This window comes from Budorcas taxicolor, chromosome 17 (genome assembly GCF_023091745.1).
Source record: "Budorcas taxicolor isolate Tak-1 chromosome 17, Takin1.1, whole genome shotgun sequence".
NCBI lineage: Eukaryota > Metazoa > Chordata > Mammalia > Artiodactyla > Bovidae > Budorcas > Budorcas taxicolor.
This window is the reverse complement of record NC_068926.1, coordinates 11,980,693-12,007,980: the sequence shown is the minus strand read 5'-3', so window position 1 is coordinate 12,007,980 and position 27,288 is coordinate 11,980,693. Positions and strand designations below refer to the sequence as shown.

General features: G+C 39.4%; 1 protein-coding gene across 1 annotated transcript in view; it reads right to left on the bottom strand.

The window, feature by feature from the left end:
* Positions 1–27,288, bottom strand: part of TTC29 (tetratricopeptide repeat domain 29) — a 258,377-nt gene that overhangs the window by 120,800 nt on the left and 110,289 nt on the right. The window contains exon 7 of the mRNA XM_052654935.1: positions 13,273–13,364. Coding sequence (XP_052510895.1) covers positions 13,273–13,364 — 92 coding nt within the window. The remainder of the gene's footprint in view (positions 1–13,272; positions 13,365–27,288) is intronic.

Here is a 27,288-nt window from a genome sequence, read left to right as displayed (position 1 = left end):
GAGATGGCAATAATACACAGAAAAACTGTACAAAAAAGATCTTCATGACCCAGATAACCATGATGGTGTGATCATTCACCTAGAGCAAGACATCCTGAAGTGCTAAGTCAAGTGGACCTTAGGAAGCATCACTACGAACAAAGCTAGTGGAGGTGATGGAATTCCAGCTGAGCTATTTCAGATCCTAAAAGATGATGCTGTGAAAGTGCTGCTCTCAATATGCCAGCAAATTTGGAAAACTCAGCAGTGGCCACAGGACTGGAAGCGGTCACTTTTCATTCCAATCCCAAAGAAAAGCAATGCCAAAGACTGTTCAAACTACCACACAATTGCACTCATCTCACATGCTAGCAAAGTAATGCTCAAAATTCTCCAGGCCAGGCTTCAACAGTACTTGAATCGTGAACTTCCAGATGTTCAAGTTGGTTTTAGAAAAGGCAGAGAAATCAGAGGTCAAATTGCCAGCATCCACTGGATCATCGAAAAAGCAAGAGAGTCCTAGAAAAACACCTACTTTTGCTCTGTTGACTACCCCAAACCTTTGACTGTGTGGATCACAACAAACTGCGGAAAATTCTTAAAGAAATGGGAATACCAGAACATTTGACCTGCCTCTTGAGAAATCTGTATGCAGGTCAAGAAACAACAGTTAGAACTGGACATGGAACAACAGACTGGTTCCAAATTGGGAAAGGAGAACATTCAGAAAATTAAGATCATGGCATCTGGTCCCATCACTTCATGGTAAATAGATGGGGAAACAATGAAAACAGTGACAGACTCTCTTCTTGGGCTCCAAAATCACTGCAGATGGTGACTGCAGCCATGAATTTAAAAGATGCTTGCTCCTTGGAAGAAAAGCTATGACCAACCTAGACAGAATATTAAAAAGCAGAGATATTACTTTACCAACAAGGTCCATCTAGTCAAAGCTATGGTTTTTCCAGTAGCCATGTATGGATATGAGAGTTGGACTATAAAGAAAGCTGAGTGCCGCAAAATTAATGCTTTTGAATTGTGGTGTTGGAGAAGACTCTTGAGAGTCCCTTGGACTGCAAGGAGATCAAACCAGTCAATCCTAAAGAAAACCAGTCCTGAATATTCATTAGAAAGACTGATGCTGAAGCTGAAACTCCAGTACTTTGGCCACCTGATGCGAAGAACTGACTCATTGGAAAAGACCCTGATGCTTGGAAAGATTGAAGGTAGGAAGAGAAGGGGATGACAGAGGATGAAATAGTTGGATGGCATTACCAAGTCTATGGACATGAGTTTGAGCAAGCTCTGGAAGTTGATGATGGACAGGGAGGCCTGATGTGTTGCAGTCCATGTGGTTGCAGAGAGTCAGACGCGACTGAGCGACTGAACTGAACTGAACTCACGGGCAATTTCTTAATCATGTACCACTACCTATTATGTATGTACTAATTCCCATATGCACATGCCTGACATATCTATATTTCTAGCCCTGATTTCACCCTCTATTTTCAATTGTCCAGACATAGTTGGTATGCTAAGGAAGACAGTTCTTTCCAAGTGATATCATCTAATGATGACACCAATGGCATTTTGGGGATTAATCTTCAGGAAACCACTTCATAGTGGAGTGATACAAAGCGTTCACAAGTCATTTAATGTGTTTTGCTCTAAAAATGGGGTTACTCTCAGAGATTATTTTCTATGTTTTCTAAATGTGTCTCTAGATCAGTTTGGCTGTTTTGAAAGATCAAGCCCACCTCTCCATCTATGATGTTGAGTAGGAGCTATCCAAAAGGACATCCCACGAGCTCAGAAAGAACTTCAAAAGAGTTTAATTTTTAAAAGACAGTGGCAGGATTAGAGGTATAAACTTGCATAACCTCCAAAGATTTGTTGGGAACAGCATCCATTTTCATAGATAAGCTGTGGTATACTTGTAAAACTAAATTAAATTGCTTTAAAATCATGGTATGTGCTATGGTAAATGGTAGAAAGATCTAAGCTTGAATCCCAGCTTGGCCTCTTAGATAAATAACTTTGATGACATCTGCACTATTTCTTAGCTTCTGTGTCCTCACTTTTGAAATGGTCATATGTATTGTGAGATGAAAAATTACATATATGGATAGCTTGGCACACAGTAAAAATTCAATAAATGATAGCTCAGATGGTAAAGAATCTGCCTGCAATGTAGGAGACCCAGGTTTAATCCCGGGGTTAGAAAGGTCCCCTGGAGAAGGAATAGGCAACCAACTCCAGTATTCTTGCCTGGAGAACTCCATGGACAGAGGAGCCTGGTGGGCTACAGTCTATGGGGTCACAAAGAGTTCATAACTAAGCAACTAACAGACACACACCAGCGTTATTATTACCTCTCAGTGAAATAAAAAGCTATCAGACTCATAGCTCTGCTGTTACTGTTACTGTTAAGTCACTTCAGTCGTGTCTGACTCTGTGCGACCCCATAGACGGCAGCCCACCAGGCTCCGCCGTCCCTGGGATTCTCCAGGCAAGAACACTGGAGTGGGTTGCCATTTCCTTCTCCAATGCATGAAAGTGAAAAATGAAAGCAAAGTCACTCAGTCATGCCCGACTATTAGCGACCCCATGGACTGCAGCCTACCAGGCTCCTCCATCCATGGGATTTTCCAGGCAAGAGTACTGGAGTGGGGTGCCATTGCCTTCTCCTACGTGGTATTATTTGTCAATAGCTGAGAGGAAAATCAATTTAACTAAGCACTGTTTTCTGAAAATCTTCCATTATGCAATGAATTAAACACCATATTTTGAACACACACTCTGCAAGACAGGCACATAAAGTCTTGGTATCTATTTTCCAGGGACAGAGTAAAAGAACTAACACTGTTTACCTGAGTATCAGGTACTGCCAATGCATTCTTTTTTCCTTTCTTATTGGTAAAAGAATGTTCTATGTTTCAGAAATGGAATGGAATTTTATATTACTGAAGTTGTGAATATTGCATTTTATGATTCTGTTCTCACTTTTTTATAACAAAATTATGAATAATCTTCTTCCACACGTGGGAATAGTTCAGTTCTCCAAAAAAAAGTCATGAAGCTGAATATTTCAAATGCAGATATCATGAGAGGTGCACTCATTACTCCATAATATTTGTTTTGTGGAACAACTAAAATGGTATTGAGAAAGCTTGACAGTATAGGCAAATTAGTAAATAAAATAATTATTTTACTTAGAATTTTAAGCAAATTTGCAGATTTCTAGGACTAAATTGATCGTATTAATTTAACTCTCAAAGATCTTTCTTGAACTGTAATAGTCAAGAAAAAAATGGATGAAATGAGACAGTGAAGACGTTGTATAACTATTTATCAAACCATAGGGGAAATTATTATCTTTATTTAGTAAAAATGGATTCACCGAAGCTTTTTATGTTTGTGTTCCTGAAAGCTGATCTATTTTTGATGGAAGAACATTTTGCATTAGGTTTGGATGGCTGAGGATTGTTAAACTGCAATATATACAAACAAAAAAACAAGTTCAGTGAACAAGAAACACGAAACAGTATAAATAAAACTGCTGCTAGGTGAGTCAAGTTGTTTTTCTCCCAAAGGAGCTACAGATCTCCAAAACATCCAGAATTATCTGGAACTTGCTCTAACAAATAATGCTAGAGAAAAAGGCTTCCTATTATAAATTGTATGCCACACTCAATGAATGTGCAGTGCTAAAGCCAGTATAGTTGTTAATATAACATCTGAAATATAAGCATTATATGCTACTTAAAGGATTTGCACATTTAAAAGTTAGCAATAGATTTAGAAACCAGTCTTTCTTTGCAAGGGGAAAAGTCAAATATTTTCTTATGGGAAACTACAGATTATTTGTATAAGTTAAAGCACAAGGTTAAAATGTTAGACAAATATTAATTCCAGTTTTCTATATGCAGTGCACAGGTGCAACTGGAACAGCGTATTATATGGTATAATCATTAAATTCATTCAACCAGACCTTAGAGAGTTAAAAACATATATTCTGAGGAACAGGACTCCTCGGTCCAAAGAATGAGAATGAAATAGTGCAGAATATTTGTGTATCAAGGTGATTCCAGTTTCCAACTGGGAAAACAGGACTGTTAACACCCACATCCCCTGACAACTGTCCAATTATGTATATCACACTTGGCCTACTGTTTGCAGTAGAAGTAATCAATAAAGGATGTGGTTGAGTGAACATAGATTTTGGTTGAACCAATGCATGAAAACTTAATCATTTACTCAGAGAGAAGAAATCAAATAGAGCAGAGATGAAACAGCCACTGAGGGGTTTGTTGATTGTGCCACCAAGTTTGTGGGCCACAGATGAAAGTAATAAGGCAAATGGAATCAGTGACAGGAGAAAATGTAAAAAGCTATTCTTAATTTCATGAATTAATAGAAATGTTTTGATGTATGTTGCAGGGTCATTTTTAGGAAATTTCACATCAAAGCCTGGATGTTCCATTTTAAAGAATATATGAAAATTACTAGGGCATGTCATTTCTCTCAAGCAAGAAGAAATTAATTTTCAGCTATAACAGAAAGGCAATTTTCACACTTGAAACTTTGTACTGATTGATTTAAAGATCTTCACTGTGGAAAGTTTTCGAGGAAATAATTTAACCCGAGTTTGCAAAAAAATTTACAATTGGTAAGGAATAAACCCAGAGATGGGCTAGTGGTGACCAGTATGTCTTCAACAACTCTCATTTTTGTGATTTTTTTCCCTAGATTTAAAAAAAAATCATTCTGACTATTTGAAGAATTTCAGTAAACAAGGGGGGGAAATGCCAAAAGGAAAATAAGGATATTTCCCTCTGTATTTACTCAAATTGTTTATCTATGTAATAATAATATTCACTTGGTAATTTATCAACCCAGCCTGTCTTTGTTTTATGGACTATAATTCTGGCTTTTATAGCTGTGTCATAGGCAATTGTTCTCATTTTAGAACACTGACTTTTTTTCACTAGATTCCAAGTAGGAGGGAAAAGACATTGTAAATGCTTATTTTCTGTTATACTACTTAAACCCCTGTGCAATTAATATTATTCAGACCAACAGCAAAAATATTAAGCCCTGCTCACTATTAAAACCTTCATCAATAACCCTAACACCAGGGCTGAGTCTACCGTTACCAAACAGGCAACTGTATTACCAAGTCCCTAGTCTTGAGGGAATGTGGCATGTTTTTCAATTGAAAGCTTAGTATAAATTCTTATAACCATTTTAGAACCTTCCAGCCTTGCAGCTTATTCACCCTTCATGCACGCTCAGCTGATGGTCTTAAACACACACTTATCCTAGACATGGCTATCCTCTTCCATTTCCTTTAAAGAGATGAAATATGTTTATAGAGATAGGACTCCCATTAGTGAAACTTATGCAATTGCATAGGGTAGGAGAGAGAGATTTAGAGGTGATGCTAAGCTTCATGTGCAGCTTGATTTATTTTCTAGTCGCCACCACCATAATTTCCTCTATTTTGGTTGTGCTCCATTTCTTGTGTGTTACTGCTAATCTGAGGACAGTTTAGGACTATGAAAGGGTGTGTGTGTGTGTGTGTGTGTGTGTGTGTGTGTATCCAGGCACATGCCAGAGAACACTAAGCTCTTGAAGTGAAATTTTCTAAAAATGAACACAGACTGTATATCAAAGTATTTCTGGTGATAAGTGGACTCAATTTAATAATGTGTATCAGATATCTCATGAGTTTGATCCCTGGGTTGGGAAGATCCCCAGGAGAAGGAAATGGCAAGCTACTCCAGTATTCTTGCCTGGTAAATCCCATGGACAGAGGAGCCTGGCAGGCTCACAAAAGAGTCGGAAATGACTTAGCGACTAAACAAAAACAACAGTCAGGTATCTAGGGTGCTGTTTTCCTACAGGTATAGAATTTTTATTTTTGAAATGTTTCTAGAGTTACTTTGCACAAATAGTGAAAGAATATGTTGTGGTTTACACTCCCCTGACTGGTACTCCAAAAACAGCAAAAAAAGCCACAAAATAGCAGATTTGGATTGGAAAGCTTAAAGTGGCCTTGGGACACTTTCTTCAAGACCTTGGAGGAGCCCTTTTCTATACTCTTCTGTGCATTATCTGGCTACACATGAGCTCAGTCAAGTTCAATCCTTTGTGACCCCATGGACTGTAGCCCACCAGGCTCCTCTGTTCGTGGAATTTCCCAGGCAAGAATACAGTGGTTTGCCATTTCTTCCTCCAGGGGATCTTCCTGACTCAGAGATAGAACCTGTGTCTCCTGAATTGGCAGGTGGATTCTTTAACATTGTGCCACATTTATACAATTAAGAACCCATATCTACCATACAAATCACTGATGACTTCATTGGTATTCTAGTAGATAGGAATTCTTACAAGGGGAATTAACTTCATTTAGTATAAAAGTGAGCTGAGGATACATTTTCTTGTCCATTATATGTTTGCCCCAAGGCAGGTTATTAGATTGTCGAAACAATCTAACAGTTATTGGACTGTTGTTACTTGGTTGCCTCTATCCTCCCCAAAACACCTCATTCTTCACGATAAATCAAATATAGCTGGATCCAAGGGTCTCCAATCAAGATGGTGGAATAGAAGGAGCTCACCTTCTTCCACAAATACATCAAAAATACACCTACACGTGAAACAGTTCTGACAGAATGCCTACTGAACGCTGGCAGAAGATCTCCAACAGCCAAAATTGTAAGAAAGTTACCACATATCCAGGTAGGATGACAAAAGGAGGGCAAAGGAACCGTTATGGGACCTGTGTCCTGAGGAGGGAGCTGTGAAAGAGGAACAGTTCTCTCACTCCGAGAAGCCTCTTCACTGGTAAAGAGATCAGCTGGACAGAAAGGCAGCCTCAGAGGCTTAGACAAGAGTGCAGCAACCGGCTTGCAGCAAGTAGAAGACAGAGAGACCTGCACAGATGGTCTGTGTCACCTCGCTGCACTCCCCAGACCAAGATGCACATTTGCTGGTGTGCACAGGAGCTGAGCGCTGAAGCTCAGGCTTCGGGGGACAGACCTGGGGGAAGGACTGGGGTTGGCTGTGCAGAGACAGCCTAAAGGGGCTAGAGTGTGGGACAGACTACAAGTAGGGGGTATATTCAGAAGGAGCCTAGAAGTGAAGCACTACTATTAACAGGCACACAGAGGGAGGGGAAGGGGCCCCGCCACAGCAGGCTCACACTTGGAGTGCTCACAGCTGGTGCAGCTCTGCTTCTACAAGTTTGGGAACACGCAGGTGCCAGAAGGTTGCCCACACATGGGAGCAGGGCTGAAATCAGAGCCAATCCCCAGGGGCCACACCGCTTAGGAAGCAGAGCTGAAATCTGAGTCCTCTCCGCATGGTTGTGTGATCTGTGAATTTTTGCCACTGCTGCTGCTGGGGTTAGTAGCTGTGGACTTTGAGGGTACACACACCCAGGGATGGGGCCAGAGTCTTGGATGCTTCCATAGCTCCCACGGCAGGTCCAGGCAGGAGGCATAACCCTCCCAGACTTCAGACAATATTACAAAGCTACAGTCATTGAAACAGTGTGGTGTTGGCATTACTGAGGTTCTGGCACCTGACTTCAGTGGATCTGTGCCTATACATCTGCACGGGTGGCTTTGTGAATGCAGTGCCTCAGGGACACCGGGGCACACTGCCTGCGTTCCCATGGCTGAGTCACTGTCAAGAGCAGTTCCCCAAACAGGGTACTGTGTAAGCTCACACAGTGAACGGCAGGCGACACCACAGAACTCACTTCCCAGTGGACAGTCCCCGAGGAGGAATACTCAGTGGCTTCTCTCCCAGTGGGAGTGCTCTGCTTCTGCAGAGAGGACCCAAACAAACAAAATAAGAAATGGAAGAGGATAAATAACAACCGATACCACAGAAATTCAGAAAAATAGGACAATAATATGAATAATGATCGACATGCCAACGAATTTGGCAGTCTAGACAAATGAACTAGCTTCTAGAAACATACAGCACACCAAAGCTGAATCAAGAAGAAACAGTAACTTGAACTTACTGATCACTGGAAGTGAAATAGAATATGTAAAAACAAAAACAAAACTCCCTGCAAACTAAAGTCCGTACCAAATGGCTTCAATGTAGAATTCTACTGAACATACAAAGAATTCATACCAATCCTTCTCAAACTCTTCCAAAAGACTGAAAGGAGGATACCTCCCAATATCATTCTATGAAGGCATTAGACAAAGATACCAAAACCAGACAAAGATACTACCAAAAAAAGAAAATTAAAGGCCAATATTTTTTATAAGTGTAGATGCAAAAATTCTTCACAAATATTAGCAAACTGAATCCAACAACACATAAAAACAGTAAGAACAGCATGCTAAAAAATCCCTTTTAAACATATCAAAAAATAAAATATGTAGGAATAAACCCTACAAAGGTGAAAGATCGTATGCTGAGAATTATAAAACACTAATTAATTGAAGATAATACAAAGAGATGGAAAGATAACCCATGCTCTTGGATTGGAGGAATTAATATTGTTAAAATGGCCATACTTCCCAAAGCACTCTACAGATTTAATGAGATTCCTATCACATTACCCATGACATTTTTCACAGAATTAAAACATATAATCTTAGAACTTTTATGGAGCCATAAAAGACCCAGAATTGTCACAGCAATCTTGATCTAAAAGAACAAAGCAGGAGCCACAACCCTCCAAGATTTAAGACAATACTACAAAGCTAAAGTAATTGAAAGAGTGTGCTATTTGCACAAGAGCAGACAAATGTATTAATGGAACAAAATAGCCCAGAAATAAACCAACACACCTATTGTCAATTAATCTTTGACAAAGAAAGTACAGTGGAGAAAAAGTCTCTTTAGCAAGTTGTGTTGAGAACATTGGACAGACACTTTTAAATCAATGATATTAGAACAATCCCTTGTACTGTTCACAAAAATAAACTCAAAATGGCTTAAAGATTTAAATATAAGACATGACACCATAAAACTCCTAGAAGACAACCTGAGCAAAACATTCTCTGACATAAATTATAGCAATGTTTTTGTAGATCAGTCTCGCAAGTCAATGTAAATATAAGTGAAGTCATTCAGTCATGTCCGACTCTTTTGCAACCCCATGGACTGTAGCCCACCAGGCTCCTCCGTCCATGGAATTTTCCAGGCAAGAATACTGGAGTGGGTTTCCATTTCCTTCTCCAGGGGATCTTCCTGACCCAGGGATCGAACACAGGTCTCCCGTATTGCAGGCAAACGCTTTATAGTCTGAGCCACCAGGGAAGCTCAATGTAAATAAAAGCAAGGCTATTAAACAAATAGGACTGAATTACACTTACTTTTTTGTGCAGCAAAGGAAACCATAAACAAAATGATAATATAACCTACAGACTGTGAGAAAATATTTGTAAATCATGCAAACAACAGGGCTTAATTTCCAAAATATACAAATAGTTCATACAACTCAATAACTAAAAAATGAACAACTCAATCAAAAATGGGCAGAAGACCTAAATAGACATTTTTCCAAAGAAGACATACACATGGCCAACAGAGACATATGAAAATGAAAATATGATTAACTTTGCTAATTATTAGAGAAATGCAAAACAACACTATAATCGCCTCACACTGATTAGAAAGGCCAACATTAAAAAGTCTACAAATAGTAAATGGTGGAGAGAGTATGGAGAAAAGGGAACTCTCCTACAGTGTTGGTAGGAATATAAATTAGCAGCCACTATGGAAAACAGTATGGAGGTTGCTTAAAAAACTGAAAACAGAACTACCATATGAGCCAGCAATCCCATTCCTGGGCTTCTATCCAGAAAAGACAAAAATTCTCATTCTAAAAGATTCATGCACCACAAAGTTTATAGCAGCACCATTTATCACAGCCATGGAAGCAACCTGAGGGTCCATCAACAGATGAATGGATAAAGATGTGGTATATATATGCAACAGAATATTACTCAGTCATAAAGAAGAATGAAATAACGCCATTTCATAGCAACATGGATGGACCTGGAGATTATCATATGAGGTGAAGTTAGTCAGAGAAAGACAAATATCACATGATATCACTTATATGTGGAATTTAAAATATGATGCAAATGAATTTATAAAACAGAAACAGACTCACAGACATAGAAAACAAACTTATGGTTACCAAAGGGGAAGAGGGTGAAAGGATAAAATGGGAGTTTCAGATTAGCAGATACAAACTACTATATATAAAATTAACAACAAAGTCCTACTATATATCACAGGGAACTATATTCAATATCCTGTAATAAACCATAATGGAAAAGAATATAAAAAAGCATATCTATATCTATCTATACATCTGAATCACTTTGCTATATATCAGATACTACCACAATGTTGTAAATCTATACATATATATAGTTTTATACATATATAGTTGAAATAGAGTTGATTTATATATATATATGTGGATTTTATATATATATATATATATATGGATATATATGGACCCTTTTTCTCAAATAATGCTTAAGCAGCGAAATTACAACATCTGACTGTTGTTGTTGCAAAACTAACTGTTCAACTCTCCCCTCAGGTTTTATGGTGTTGCTGCTGTTTACTCGCTAGTGTCTAACTCTTTGGGGCCCCATAAACTGCAGCACGCCAGGCTTCCCTGTCCTTCACCATCTCATCGACTTTGCTCAAACTCATGTCCATTGAGTCCATGATGCCATGCAACCATCTCATACTCTGTCACCCCCTTCTCCGCCTGCCCTCGAGCTTTCCCAGCACCAGGATCTTTTCCAGTGAGTCAGCTCTTCCCATCAGGCGGCCCAAGTATTGGAGTTCAGCATCAGTCCTTCCAATGAATATTCAGGGTTGATTTTCTTTAAGATCGACTGGTTTGATCTCTGCAGTCCAAGGGACTCCCAAGAGTCTTCTTCAGCACCACAGTTTGAAATAATCAGTTCTTCAGTGCTCAGCTTTCTTTTTGGTCCAGCTCTTACACCTATATGTGACTACTGGAAAAACTACAGCTTTGACCATACAGACCTTTGTCAGCAAAGTGATGTCTCTGCTTTTTGATACACTGTCTAGCTTTGTCATAGCTTTCCTTCCAACAAACAAGTGTCTTTTAATTTTGTGGCTGCAGTCACTGTCTGCATTGGTTTTGGAGCCAAAGAAAATGAAGTCTGTCACCATTTCCATTTTTTCCCTATCTATTTGCCATAAAGTGATGGGGTCAAGATGCCATGATCTTAGTTTTTTGAATGTTAAATTTTAAGCCAGCTTTTTCTCTCTCTTCTTTCACCTTCATCAAAAGGTATACAATATAGACGAGAAATTCAAATCGTGGAGTGGAAAATAAAATATTCCAGATGAGACCCCAGTTTAACAGGTGAAAAGTATTTTAAGATGACCACAGGTTTTCAGAAGTTTCAAAAATAACTATAAAGACTATCAGTAACCAAAGGTGAAGACCAACACTTGTTTTGTGACATAGTTAGTGCTCAATATAACAGGTTATAGAAGAAAAGACTTTTCCCTGAAGTTTTATCTCTTTGGTTATATTAAAACACAATGTAATTTTGTAGAAATTATTTTATAAACATGTTAAGGGATGCATTTATTTAACTGTTTAGGCTTAGGCTAGGTCTGCTGCTACAAGGCAAGACAAATCATCCCATTGTTTCCTACTGGTTCTAAACAAGGTTCACAGCAGACTCAAGCAATTAAATAATCAAAATGAGCTGAACAAAAGGGTACAGAGTTGGTGTGCTCCAGACATTAAACTGAATCGTTACATATCTCTTTTTCGTGTGTTCAAGCATCTGCTTCTTTCCAGTGATTGTTTGGAAAAGAAAAGTTTAAGGGATAGCTAGGTTGATCATCCACAGGACGGTTATCAACCTTCATTTGAAGGGACCACAACGCTCACAGGTTGCTTGCTTGACTCATGGCTGGCCCTGCCTTCCTAGAGTATATATCCATATCCTTCTTATAAATATGTCTGTCCCAATCATTCATCCAGTGAAGACTGCAGTGCACTTAATTTATTTTGTTCGGCACCTTACACGTCACTGGTGTTGGTGTTTTGATATTTAATTAATTAATTATTTAATATTCGATGATAACTATATTGGCAATGATAATTACATAATGAAGATCCATTTTCAATGCATTCGACATTCTAAGTGCCTTTGGAATAATAATTTTACCTTTTAAAACACCACCAGTTGTATGTATTTACAACTGAAATACAGATAGGAACAAATCAGAATTTGACACAATCTGTGTTTACTACTGGGCTTCCCTGGTGGCTCAGCAGTAAAGAATCCGCCTGCCGATGCAGGAAATGCAGGTTCGATCCCTGGGTCAGGAAGATCCCCTGGAGAAGGAAAGGGCAACCCAATCAAGTATTCTTGTCTGGGAAATCCCATGGACAGAGTAGGCTGGAGGGCTACAGTCCATGGGGTTGCAAGCGGGTCGGACACACCTGGACTAAACAACAATAACAACAATATTTACTACTACTATTACTACTACATAGTAATACTATGTATTACTACTACATAGTTAATACTACTACTACAAAATTATTTAAAAGCTATATCTTGGATATAAGGTAACATACCAAAAACCAAGGCCATAACTTTGATAACTTTTCTTATTCTTACTCTATCTTGGCTAAATATAATGCAGTGCTTAAATGGAGTACACAACGATCACAATATGATGACTGAATGCCATATCATATATTTTCCATGGAAAAATTTGTATCACAAGTTGTTATGTATATTTTTGTTCAATTTTTCTGTTTTAAATGAAACACTGGGAATATTGTTTTTGCACCTGATCGTTTATCCAGATGCATTCAAAGGAGAGATGGATGTCTTAATGGAAGAAGCATAAAATGGAAACTTTCCTCAAAGAAGATATCTGGAAAGGTTACGGTGAACCACAGTCACTGAAGCGTACTGTCTATGTGCTCTCTGCTTTTTTAACCTGTGAGAGGTGACCTGATTTTCCCCTCTCATTCAAGGTCATCACCAAACTTTCAGAAAATCAAAAACGTAAAATAATATGGAGGAGGAACAGACAAACAAGAGTTTAGGTGCAAGTTTAAAAATACCACCTTGGCTTAAAATAACTTATGATGAAAGGGTCACTTAAGAAGGGCACTGCTTAAAATTTAAGCAGGCAGTAATGGAAAGCGACAGACCTCAAACAATTTAAGTCTTTCACAGTTGAGTGAATTCACAGTGACAGCAAGACAAGGATGTGCAAACTTACCTCTGCAGGACCTTGGCCGTGGCTTCATAGGCTCTCCCCAGGCTGAGATCATCATCCAGGTCTGTAGAGATTTTGCCGTAAGTGTTGAGGACCTATGGGGAAAGAGCAATACATATTAAACATATAACATGACCAGATTCACTGATGTTTCATTTCAAAACAGAAAAGATCCAAATTAATAGCTGTTTTTCATGTCACCATAAAATTTTTTTATTAAAATTTCATGTTGGTTTGGTTTATTTTTATCTATTGTATTACTCGTTTCACAGCAATCTCTTTGAGCCTTGACAGTGAAGTCTTACTTTTGTAAAAATAATTCTTTTCCTGCACAATCCAAAATCTTCCAATTGATATAACTTAGCTGTGAATAAATAACTGAATGGGTTACAACATTATTTGAAAATATAGGACTATTATCTTAGGTAATATAAGGCAGATTATAATAGTCTACTAGGGTAGGTTAAATATCACTTCTCTTCCTATAAATAGCTGTTTGAAAAGCATGATTTTAGGTGCCAGGTAATTTCTAAATCTATCATTTTATTAGAGGCATATCTCACAGTTTGTACACATGTTCAGAATACACTAAAACTATTTCTTACAAATGTACTTCATTACCAACAATCTCTTCAATAATCAAAAGATTATGGCTGCCACAGCCAAAAGTATGATCTTAATTTAACACTGACATCTGCATGGTATGATTTTCCTTTTTATTCTATTTCCTTTTCAAGGGCTAGAAGAAGGAAAATAAAATTCCTTCTTCTTCCTTGATTGTTACTTGACCCAACCTATTACACACATGAAGACACAGGAAATCTCCAAAGACCTCTATGGAAATCCTTTTTGCACATTTTCTAAGAAAGAATTAGTGAAAGTCATTTGACAGCGTTGAGAGAGAGTCAGCATGAGGGAAGATGGACATTCAGGATGTGTCTTCAGCCTGAATTAGGCATCTTAGAAAGTTTGCATGTTAGAGACAGTGTTGATATCCATCTTTACTTTCTTAAAGTTAATATTTAGGAAATAATTTTAGTGAGGCCATGGTGATACCTCCTAATTTGTGTGTGTGTGTGTGTGCATGTATGTGTGTGTGTGTGGTTTACTAGTGATTGTTTGAAATAATACTGATATTAAAACTTACTGATGCATCTTGACCCAGTATTGTAACTCCTGTTAAACCTGCAAAGTTCAACAATTCAATTCTTATTTTTAAGCCTCTTAGTAAGTCTTGTATGAACTTGAGAATTTTCTGTTCACTCTGTCCTACACAAATGACAGCACTCAGACTGTCTGATATGACATGACATAGAGCTTTCTGAGTTAAAGGACAGAATCTTTGAATTTTGTGAATTTATAGGAGACTTTATTAAATCCAAACATCAAAATATTTAGAAAGAGACTGTCTAGTGTCTCTTTTGGCCTATACATGTTTTATACGACATTCTAGAAATTTAAAGATCAAATATTACTATGTTTTTGTGTCAAAAACAATTTATTCAGTAAATATTGTTATTGGATGCCAGTGCTGTGATAGACACTGCATGCTTGCGTGCCAAGTTGCTTCAGTCGTGTCTGACTCTGCGACCCCATGGGCTATTATATATAGCCCGCCAGGCTCCTCTGTCCATGGAATTCTCCAGGCAAGAATACTGAAGTATGGTTGCCATGCCCTCCTCCAAGGGAATCTTTCCGACTCAGAGATCCAACCTGGGTCTCCTGCAGCTCAGTGCTGCAGGTGGATTCTTTACCGCTGAGCCACTGGGGAAGCCCTCTATTAGACCCTGGAAAATCTTACAGAAAAGAGAGCATGCCTACAGACCTTCAAGGGATTTACATCTAGTGGTACAGAGGTTTGCACTGATGCAGCTGTCTGAATTAGTAATGACTGAAGACAAGTTTCTCCAGGGCTTCAGCCGCTTATCCTGCACCATGCTCCCATGTCCCTCGTCACTGTGAACCCGGAAGCAGTAATGTAACATCTGGAAGTACCCAGCATTATCTTAGGACTGTGCCTCCTTTGACCATGGTTAAAAGGGTAGATGTCCAAGAAAGGATAGGTAAACACTTCAGTATTGACGGCTCCTCTCCCACACAAGTATGCAGCACTCCCAGGGAAAAGCTGAGGCAAATACCAGCTCAGTCTGGGCTTCTAGTTTTAACCTTGGACTTGATTTTACAGAAGCTTCCTCATGGAACACGATGGGGTTGGCTGGAAGGAACACTCAGCTTAGAGTAAGAAGACTGGGATGCAAGATGTACTTCTACTACACCCAACACATCTGGCCTAAGAAATCTCCCTGAGAAGCCTTCCTCAGAAGCAAAAATGAAAACCTCCCTCTGAGAGGTGTGAGATAATACAGAGAGCCATTTGAACTTGGGATGAGAATTTTCTGGGACTCTGTTAACCAGCCATCAGTGAAGAGCTCCCAGAGAACCCCTCCTCAGAGTAAAGACAACACATTCTATTTGTGACTTGAGAGAGTTCATCACTCAGCTTAAACACTTTACCTAAAAATCGGAAATATACAGACAGTGGGAAAAATATAGTTCATTATTGGCCCAAAGGGGAATACATACATATATGTATACACACACACACACACACACATATATATAATATACACATATATGGTATGTGGAAAAATAACATTATTAATTGTGTAGAAAATAACTGTTGGTGGGAATGTAAATTGGTGTAGCCACTATGGAAAATAGTAGGGAGGTTCCCTAAAACACTAAAAGTAGAGCTATCATATGATCCAGCAATCCCACTCCTGGGCATATATCCAGAAAAGACAAAATCTCTAATTTAAAAAGATACATGCACTCCAATGTGCACTGAAGCACTGTTCACAACAGCCAAGATGTGGAAGCCACCTAAACGTCCATCGACAGATGAACGGGTAAACAAGATGTGGTATATGTGCACAGTGGGATACTACTGAGCCACGAAGAATGAACCAATGCCATCTGCAGCAACGTGGATGACCCTAGAGATTAGCATACTAAGTGAAGTAAGTCAGACAAAGATAAATATTATAGGATATCAGTTATATGTGGAATCTGAAAAATAATACAAAAGTGTCTACGTACAAAATAGAATCAGACTCACAGACACAGAAAACAAACTGTTAATTATCAAAGAGGAAAGGGAGAGATAAATTAGGAGTACAGGATTAACAGATGCACACTGCTATACATAAAACAGATAAGCAACAAAGGTTTACTTTGGGGACACTGTTCAGTATCTTGTAATAGCTTATAATGGAAAATAATCTGAAAAAAAGTATAAAACTGATTCACTTTGCTGTATATCTTAAACTAACAACATACTGTAAATCAATTATTCTTCAATTTAAAAAATGAATATTAAATACCTCAAAAAAACTCAAATTGTGTAGAAAATTAAGATGTGTTATATTGACCTTACAGTAAGTTATGTTACCTGCTTTTTAACTAAGGTACAATTTGCAAATTAATGAATATTGATCAACTTAAATCACTAGACAAATAGTGGAGTCTTCTTTACAAAGAATACTTTAAGTGAGAAAATACAGTGTGGAAATCTGAAGGATCCACTGTATTTGACTGAATATTCCTGTGGCATGCAATTTGTTGAAAACATATCTAGTGTCTTGAAGGTTAAATTCTGTCATCACAAATCAAAGAGAAGAGAAGAGAAAAAAGAATATCAGGTGCAAAGTATTTTGATGCATTCAAAACTCATTGTCATGGTGGTCATTTAGTCGCTAAGTCTAGGGGAAGGGAAATTCATAGTTTTTGTCTTTTCTACTTTCTAGGCAGCTCAGTGTGTTTGATGAAAATGCCACATCAAAGATGATGCAGTTGGCTGCCTGGCTTCCCATCATTCCAAGATTTCAAGGTTTAATGCTTAGGGAAAGGAGGGGAAATAGTTTTCTGTCTCCTTCTGGCATGGCACAGAGCATGCACAACTCAAACTAATACAGATCGGTGGCATGAAATTTAAAATGGGCTTCTGCACTCTGGCTGGTGACCCAAACTGCCATTGTTTCTGTAGGAAAACAACCCATGGAAAATGACATCGAAAATAAGTTACAGCATCTAGTCCATTTGAGATGGAAATTTTGTAGCTTTTCAAAAATTTCAGTAAACTCCATTTCTTTTATTTCACATTTTTGGTATTTTTTTCTATATACATTTCTTTCTCCACTTACTACCTTCCCCCCACTACTCTCTTCCTTAGTTACTGCAATACTTGAAACCTGTTGGGACTTTTACTCTGAAGGCATCGAACAGGCTTTGGAAGGGCCTTATGGGAAATTAATCCAATCTCCCTCTGGGTGCTCAAATTTTCTTTAAATACTTTACGCTCGAGTCAGACAGGCTTACTACTGAGCTAAGTGACATGTGTCAAGTGGCTTAGTATCTGTGAGTTTTATTTCCTCGGGTGTAAAATTAAAATGAATAAAGTCTACCTTGAAAAGATGTTATAAGGTTCTACTACTAAGGATTTGAATGAAGCACCTGCTTAGTTTTCCCAAGTCTTATCTAAATGAGTGGTTCTCAAACGGGGGTTGTTTGCCTCATAGGGGATATTTGGCAATGTCTGGACATGTTTTAGGTTGTCATAATTGGGAGAAGCCAGGGATGCGGCCCAACAGCCTATAATTCACATGATATACCCCCTTCTCCCATGATAAAGAAGTGACCAGTTCCAAATGTAAATAGCACTGCCACTGAGAAATTCTTATCTAGTCTTGGCTTGAACAATTTTCCTGATGGGAGACTACCCTCCTGTGAGACTAGGCACTGAATCATTGGAGAGTTACGTGAAAAAATTTTTTTCGTTAAGTTCAATCAAAATCTATGACTCTGCCTGCTAGCCAAAGTTGTGTTTTGTGGGACAAGATAAGTCCATTCCTCTTTCATGTGATGGTTCTTCCAATACCGGAAAGAGTCATTTTTCCCCCTTAAAGCCTCCAAACTCACAGAGGCATCCAGGACACTCCCAAACAAGTGAGGATAAAACCCCAACAGTTTTGCTCAACATTTGAACATTTTATTTCAAATTCTGTGGACAAGTCTAAGAGTTCTAGAAGAGTTTAAATAAACCGAACTGCACCAAAATACATTTATAAAACCACAACAGGGGTCCATCGGACTTGTCTGTAAATATGAAGTTATGAGCCCATTGCCTGGGGTGCATTTTTTAAAATCTTTTTCTTCCTTGCCCACCATAAAAAGGCAGCAGAGCAAACATTTTGTTATACAGCCCTACACAAAACCGAAATTGTGCCACTTCATAACAAAGGTGCAGCACTGAGCTCTACACTGTGCATTACTTTGAAGAGAAAAAGGAAATGATACAGATTTATTCTTGTGCAATAAGAAACACAGAAATAAAAAAAATCAAGTCTGCCATCTTGAGCTTGAAATCATTGTCAAATCTTATCGGAAATACATTTATTCTGATTTCTGGCAATCTAACCCCCTTTAGCCATTTCACAGTTGGTGAGCAGAAAGGATGTTTCTGCCTCATTTACAGCGTCTGAACATGATTCAGACAATCAACTGCAACATTAGTCAAAGAAATCAGTGGCTAATGATTTCTGACAAGCGCTGCAGTAACAGGCTGAGGACCAGACTGGGCATCAACGACTCTGAGAGCATTTTACTAGGGACAGCAATAGGTGATGGGAGAAGATGATAAAAATGAGGTAAACATACTATTTCCCCATCACCTAAAGGCTCTTGTACACTTTCTGCAAAGGCATAGTATCTGACATGCAATAAACACAGTAATCTTTTGCTGCAAATATGTTATATTGAATGAACACTGAGGACAATCAAGTGTGCAGCTCTGCAAACAATAACACATGAAAGTAGTTAAATATTTTGCATTCCGCTGAAAATATAGCCTTAAGTTAGGAGTAGTCTAGCTTTACTATTTTTATGGATCATTTGGACTATGTGTGCTTTCTCCCTGAAATGCATTACTCATTATTTAAACTGTTACACACCGACTGTTTACATCACTTGACACAGAAAGGGAAGGCTGATGGCCCAGTGCAGAAAGAACCGAGTGTTAAAAGACATGAGTTCTTGCTTCTCTTAGGCCCTGAGCTCAGAGTGTGACCTTGGACAGGTCACTTGGTTACCTTGAGCTTCAGTTTCCAAGTCTGAAAGATAAAGGGGTAGGACCAAAGGATCTAGAATTCTCCGTTCCAAAAATATGATTTTGATTTTAGACTATGTTGATATATTTAGTAGTTGAAGATATGTCCTAATTATTTTCAATCATTTATCTTTGGGTTCAAAATCCCTGATGAATTTATCTTATGTTTAATTTTTTTAAAACAAGAGAAACAAAATGATAAGTCATTTCATTCACTTGAAATTTTATTTTCAACCTTTCTCCCTTATTTGAAAAATACTGCATATTCTTAATGAACTGCTTTAAAAAAAATATCCCTACCATGGAGTAAGTGATAACAAGAAGGGCTAAATCTACAAAGCTTTTGGTTCATATTAAATACTGACTGTTACATATACAATGATCAGTGCTGCTCAAAGATAGTAAACATTTTTATACCTTGAAATATTCAAAAATTGGATGAAAATTCACCATGAATTTCACTTAAATTCATAAACCGAATTAGAATTGCTGGTTAATCTCTCACATATTAGAGTTTACATTGCATTTTCAAAAGCTGTAAGGGTAAAAATAAATCTCAAAAATTTCCAAGAATTTTCCTTCACTAAAAGCTCTCTATACATACATTCAATATACAGATGACCCTCAAAACAATGAAACAGAAATACACTTACAAACAAAAGTTTCCTCAGTAGTAAATTGGAACATATTACTTAAAACTGTCATTTTCTAAATCAGTCAATATATGTGTGTACTATATTAACAAGAGACATGTTCACAAAGAATTTTTATTCTAATTCTCAATGATTATTTTCTATGTGGTAAATTAGAAACCATGGAAACATTTATCTTGGACAGCCCAATCATGGTGTGAGTTATATTTATAGCTCCTTAAAAAGAAAATTTCCCTGCCCTTTATTTCCTGCTTGGGAAATCCACCAGAGGTTTTGCTGTATATTTTGTAGAAGGCCCTTGACCAAAGGCATCACTGAGGTGGCCAGACATGAAAAGTTCTATTCAGTGGAAGAATAGAGTGATCAGTTAGCTCAGTCATGTTCTCTTAGGAAATTCAGGAACACCACACAGAGGGTAATGGCAAAAGTGAGAAGGTGCTCAAAGACCACCAAGAATGTGGTCAAGTCACGTCAACAGAGTGGGTCAGACAGACTACTGCTAAGAGGGTGATAAGGAAACTGAACCCCTCTTCTTCCAGGACTCCTCCAGTTCCCGAGAGTCTTTCAGTTGGTGAAGCCAACTGTCCACTGACCCTAGGGACTCATGGGCTATGATCTCCCTTCTGGTCACGGGAATCTTTACAGTCAATGGCTTACCAGAGGTCCACTGCATGAGCCTCTTTCTTGCACTCAAAGGAAAAAACTGAGAAGTACTGAGAAGTAAAAGAGTTCTGTGGAACTACAGTGGCAAGTAAATAAGTTCAAGCCTTTCTCCCCTTCCATGTTTATCAGTGAAAAACAATACAGGCAGATTCTTTCTACAGCAAGAGTTGGTGCAGGTTATATAAAATGATTAGAGATTTCACTGTCAGAAAAGAGTTGAGGGGAAAATTTTGCATATTTTTTAAACTAACAAAGTCTCCAGTTCCACTCATTGGAAAAGACCCTGATGCTGGCAAAGACTGAAGGCAAAAGGAGAAGAGGGTGGCAGAGGATGTGCTGGTTGGATAGCATGACCGATTCAATGGACATGAACTTGGGCAAACTCCAGGAGATGGTGAGGTACAGGGAGGCCTGGCCTGTTGCGTCCATGGGGTCACACAGAGTTGGACAGGACTGAGCACACACACACAATTGTTGAATGAATGTGGTCAAGTTTTGGAAGGTACTGGTAATACAGTAACTGCAGGAGCATTAGGACAACAATGTTCATAGAAGGATGAAAATGCAGTGTGAAGAATGATTGTGTTATGATAACATTACCAACCATTTCAGTTCTCTGCTCTTTATGGAGACTAAAGAGGGTGGTGGCAAACAGAATCAAATGAAGAGCCCATCAATTTTAATTTGGCCAAACAGGTACTGTCACTTTGCCCATGCAGAAATGGCAACATGTATGTCTTACTGGAATGTGCAGGACTCTGGAAACCTCCCTCCAGCCACAAAGACCTCCTGCTGTCAGGAATCAACTCAGATCTCTCCATCTCCCTGCCCCTCTGCCTGTACTGCTCTTTCTGATTTCATGCATGACTCTTCTGGTGGGCAGACACACACATACACACACACACACACACCCCCACACACACTCTACTTTGTGCTGTTTCACCACTGAGTAAAGCACCATATGTATCTACTTAAGAATGTTTCTCTCTCCAATTAGATCACAGGTGCCACAAGATCAGGAATGATATCTGTTTTTCTCTCTGTTGTACCCTTAGCTCCTAGTCTTATGATAATGTAGTGAAGAGACGCAGGTTTGATCCCTGGGTCAGGAAGATCCCTCGGAGGAGGAAATAGCAACCCACTCCAGTATTCTTGCCTGGGAAATCCCATGGACAGAGGACTCTGGTAGGCTATAGTCCACAGGGTTGCACAGAGTCAGACACAACTGAGCACACACACAATTGTTGAATGAATGTGGTAGAGTTTTGGAAGGTCCTGGTAATACAGTACCTGCAGGAGCATTAATGTGGATATCATGAGCTGTTGTATTATATAACATAATATTATATATAAATATTTACTTGGCTCAAAGGAAATAAGCTCACATATTAAGTATTATATAATATTAATATATTACATAGAATATATATCAGAGCTTAATATATATTAATTGTATTATATAATGTTTTGCCTTATAACTCACTCAATAAGGAAAAAATACAGCACTTTAAAACTATGGTAAATAGAAAGCATGTGAACATTTTTAGCTAACAGCCATCCTGGAGAGTTCAAATATCATAACAGCAAACAAGTCAGACTCCTAAAGGAAGATTCAAATGACTTTTTTTTTTTTTTGCTGTGCCAATGTGGCTTGTGAGATTTTAGTTCCCCAACCAGGGATTAAACCTGGGGCTGCAGCAGTGAAGGCTATGAGTCCTAACCGCTGGAAACTCCAGGGAAGTCCCTGTATGACATTTTAAAATGACAAGAATTCCCCTATCTAAATGTGTGCCTATTTCATCTGGTCACATTTCTAAATAAACAACTTCCCCTCATTATGAGCCCAAGTGGAATTTAGCGAGGAGGCAGATAAGAGGCTGAAATTATGTTAGATTCGTCATGGTATCTTGAGTCATTCTTCCTGCCTGTAGAAGGACTTTAGATCACTTTTTCCCTCTCTTTTAATCTAGACAACTACAGTTTCTACTCTAAAAGCAACAAGTCGGAGAGCTGAGCAGTGAAAAGCCACTAGCTCAGTGACACAGCAAGCTCCTCAGCTTCCCCTGAAATGGCCACTTACCAACCTCCCTCCGTTGGACCATTTTGCACAAAACGGTTTCTGGTTCCACAGGGAAGGCTCACGGAGGGTTCTATATTAGCAAGTGACGACCTGGAATGTTTTAATAAACACTGATGCTGTGACAATTTCTGTATTTCTGCATGAACCAATTACCACTAGGAGATTTGTCTTTCCCGTGGTGGAAAAACCATCATCTATTCATAATCCCCCTTACTAGATTTTTTCCTCATTTAAGGCTGGATTCAATAAAATTTCATTCTGGTTCCCCCTTCTCAGAAATCCATAAAAGCTGTGAGAAAACATTTTGAGCATATTGTCTCTGTACAATTTGATATCCTTTCCACCACAGGCCATTACTCTGCTAAACTCAGTAAACCCTAATTTAGATCCACAGTGTAATGCTTTCCTATCTGGCTGCGTGAACACGTTTCTTGAAAATAAAACATGGTAGGAAAGTCTTCCTCTGAAGGCTTGCACACAGAGGAAGCTTCATCTATTTCCCTTTCACCATGAGAGAAGAGACGAGAAAACAATTTATGAGTCATTTCCATTCTGACAGATGTGACAATGATGGGAAATGCAATGCCTGCCAAGAGCTTTTATCAACTAGGTTATAACGACGAGTAATAAGTGTAAATAATAAATGGCTGGAATCTTAGGGGAAACGGTGGCAATATGAAACGATGTTTGGTCCTTCGGATGGGGGCTCTGTGACTCTTGGAATTCCCTGCCTTCCCAGTAGAGTTTTGGCCTGACAATAAACAACAGTTTAGTACTTTATCTAATCCTAGCCAGGAGGTGAGTTCAACAGCAAGCTTTTGCAGATGTTCACATCCAATAATCTATCCATAATTGATGAAACAGGGAGGTCAGATGTAATGGCTGCTGCTATTCCAGCAACAAATAAATGGTTATTGACAAAACAAGCCAGCGTGGTGCAGAGCGTGGAGCAGTGACAGGCGGGCGGCGAGGCTGAGCGGAGGCCGGGAGGACGATTCGGATTTCTTGGCAGGCGAGCTGAGTGGCAGGAGGGCCACACTGACACACAAACAGATGCAGGGGCCTTGGAAAAGAAAAGGCAGGGTGCTGAAGCGTGCACGTGCGCGCACACACACACACACACACACACACACAAAGAAGAAGACAGTTGGAGGCAGAGAAGAAAAGGTTAAGTGGGCAAGGCTGGGGACCCAGGTAAGTTCAGATGCGTGTGGTTCAGAAATGCCTTTGAATATGCGTGCTGTGGCCCAGCTGGCTGGCTGCTTTCATCACCAGTGTGTCTTTGCCCACATCGCTGGCTGTCAGTCTGTGCTGTCGGGATGACTCGACCACCAAAGTGGATGCATGGGACACCTTGGTGCCCAAACCTTCCCACTGAGGGATATTCACTGATATTCCATTTAACACTGCAGATGCCATTTTTTCCTATATATTAAAAAAATCTAGGAAAATCATGCATGCAATTTTAGTATTTTCAGATAAGCCAAAATTGCATAATTGTGCAGCTGCCCAGTTTCTTAACACTGAGACTAATCCTGAAATACATGCTGCCTAAATTCAAATTTAGTGCTAAGGACTGTGAGTGGGAGGCAAAGTTTTCTTTAACAGTAAAAAGACAAACGTGACACTCTAGTCACCTCAACCTAGGCAGAGAGGAGTATAAGAAATGCAATAATCGAGTATACTTTTATTGACTGAATAAAATTCAAGATATTTAAACGTAAATAAACAGCTGAAATCTTACATTTCTACTCCAGTGCTAAAAAATAATGTTTTTTACACAGTTTTCTATGTAATATAAGATGAAGAATGGTAGAATGAAATGGTGCTTATTACTGCTATAGGTAGCCATAAAGAGGCTTGGGACAGAGCTGTTTTAAATATTAATATTCTGAAAATCACTTAAATCAATTTAACACTCTTCAGTGGTTTATTTAGAAGTGTGATTTATTTTATACTCTGCAACCAATGCCTTTGATCAGCCCTGGAAATAACATATGAGCTGAAAGTAAAAAGGCAAAACAAATTGCTGCTAACATTCTTATAGTAAGTTTTAGGCTTTATAGGCTAAACTAGAAAATTAAACTAGAAAATTACCATTATATTGGGCATATTCAAATTATTTATTAATACCTAGAAACAGAATTATAGAGCCCCAAAGATCATTTCTGTAATCATGTTCTAGTGACTTGGCTTCTTGAGCTCTGCCATCTGCCCTGCTGGGGTCTCCCTAGTCAGCAACTTCGACCTACCCCAGACCCTAGAACCATTCCTACCCACGGTCTTCCAGGGCAGAAGCTTTGTATCAGATTGGTTTGCCGCAAATTATACTTTGATTTCAAACTTTATTGAAAGTGACCGGGTTCTTGCCGTGTGCCTTGAAACCAAGTCCCCAGCAACTGCCCCAGCCTTCGGAGCTGCATCCCTGCCTTCTTACCTGAATCTCTGCCTTGGTACCTGGTCGGGTCCCTACTTGCTGTGAGTCTGGAGACCTTCCTTATCACCATCAGCACGCTCCCATCAGAAGTTCCACTCCTAAACCCCAGTCCCTGTGACCTGGTGCTTGTCACTTGCCAATGGCAGTCACTACCATTGATCGACTTTAACTGGCTTCCTGGGAGGTGCTAGTGGTAAAGAACCCGCCTGTCAATGCAGGAGACATAGGAGATGTAGGTTCCATCCCTGGGTCAGGAGGATCCCCTGGAGGAGAGTAAGGCAACCCACTCCAGTATTCTTGCCTGGAGAATCCCATGGACAGAGGAGCCTGGCGGGCTACAATCCATGGGGTCACACAGCGTTGGACACGACTGAAGAGATGCAGCATGCATGCACCATTAATTGAGCAAAAACCACATGTGTGCCGTATTTTACAGTTTTGATATATTTGATCTTCACAGAGCCCTCTGAGACAAATAGTAATAGTCCCATTGCACAAATGAGAAATAGGAAGTGCAGAGAGGTTAACTCGCGCTAGTATACATAGTGCTAGAGGAGGAAGAGAAGAAAGGAAGTTGAACTGGGTTTATTGGACTTAAAATCCTGCCTTTTCTCTTCTTAAGCACTGTGATAGGTCTGCTGCCGGGTAACCCTGAGCATGGTCGTGCTGACCTAGACCTCACAGCTCACTGCCTCCTGACACCATTCCCACAAGATATCCTCCACTCACCTACAGGGGCACCCACTCCCCGGTATCCAATGTTCTAGACGTTAACCTCATGCTTGCCCAGTTACAGCTTTGTCTATTACTAGATGCTACTTTTCACCACATGGCTAATGACAGTACTTGGTACTAGTTAACCCTCCTTATCTTTTTCTTTTTTGGGGGTGCACCACATGGTTTGCAGGATCTTAGTTTCCTGATCAGGGATTGAACCTGGCCCTCTACAGTGGAAGCACAGAGCCCTAACCGCCAGACCACCAGAGAATTCTTCACACTGAGTATTTCCTGTGTCTCTCCTCTGCCTGAGTGACCCACTTTTCACCCAGACACAAACCACATCACATTACAATGCCCACAAAGCGTTCTGTGATCCCACCTTTACCTGTCTGACTTTAGCTCTTTTTCCTCTGCTCCCCTTTTGCTTCTCCTCAGCCTAACTGGCCCCAAGCCTCTGGGGCATATTGCTGCCTTGAGGATTTAATCCTGACCATCACCCTTGCTTGGAATGTCCTTCTCTCACCTGCGTGACTAACTCTCTCACTTGCTTCCAGTCTTCCGGCCAATGTCAACCTCTCAGCAAGGCCTCTGATCATCTATTTAAATTTCCTCCCACCTACCACTTGCTTTGGCACGCCTGAATTATTCCTTTGTATTTTTTCTTTATTCCTCTATGGCTTATGATGGTCTAATGAACTATCAATTGTTCATTTTATTTCACGTTCCTTGTCTTTCTCTGCTGGGATGGAAGCTCCGTGAGGACAAAAACCTTTGTCTGTTTGGCTGTTGATGTATTTCAAGTGCCTGTAGCAGGATTTGGCAATAGGTGCTCTGAAACGATTTCCTGGATGAAAATGTCATAGACTTCTCTTGAGACTACACATATTAACTAATTTAATCTCCCCAATACCCACAGGTAGGCATTATTGTTATTATTATTACCATTACTACTTTTTTCTTAAAGATGAGGAAACTGAGGCACAAAGAGGTAAAGCCACTGGGCCAAGATCATACAAGTGGTAAGTGATCAAGGAAACACAGTGGACCCAGGTCACCTGATTTCAGAGGCAGTGTTGTTACCCGGCCCTCTCTCCCACAAGGCTCCCTGACAGCGCCACCGTGCAGACGGGGCTCCAAGTTCCGGTTCCTTTTGGGACCACCTGTCCTGGTGTCAGCCAAGATTATAAGAGCAACGTTTTACAACAATGTCGTTAAGGAAACTGAACAAGGCTTAATGACTGGCCCAAGGCCAAAGTACTTGTTAACAGAACCACAACTAAAACTCAGGAAGTCTGACTCCCAG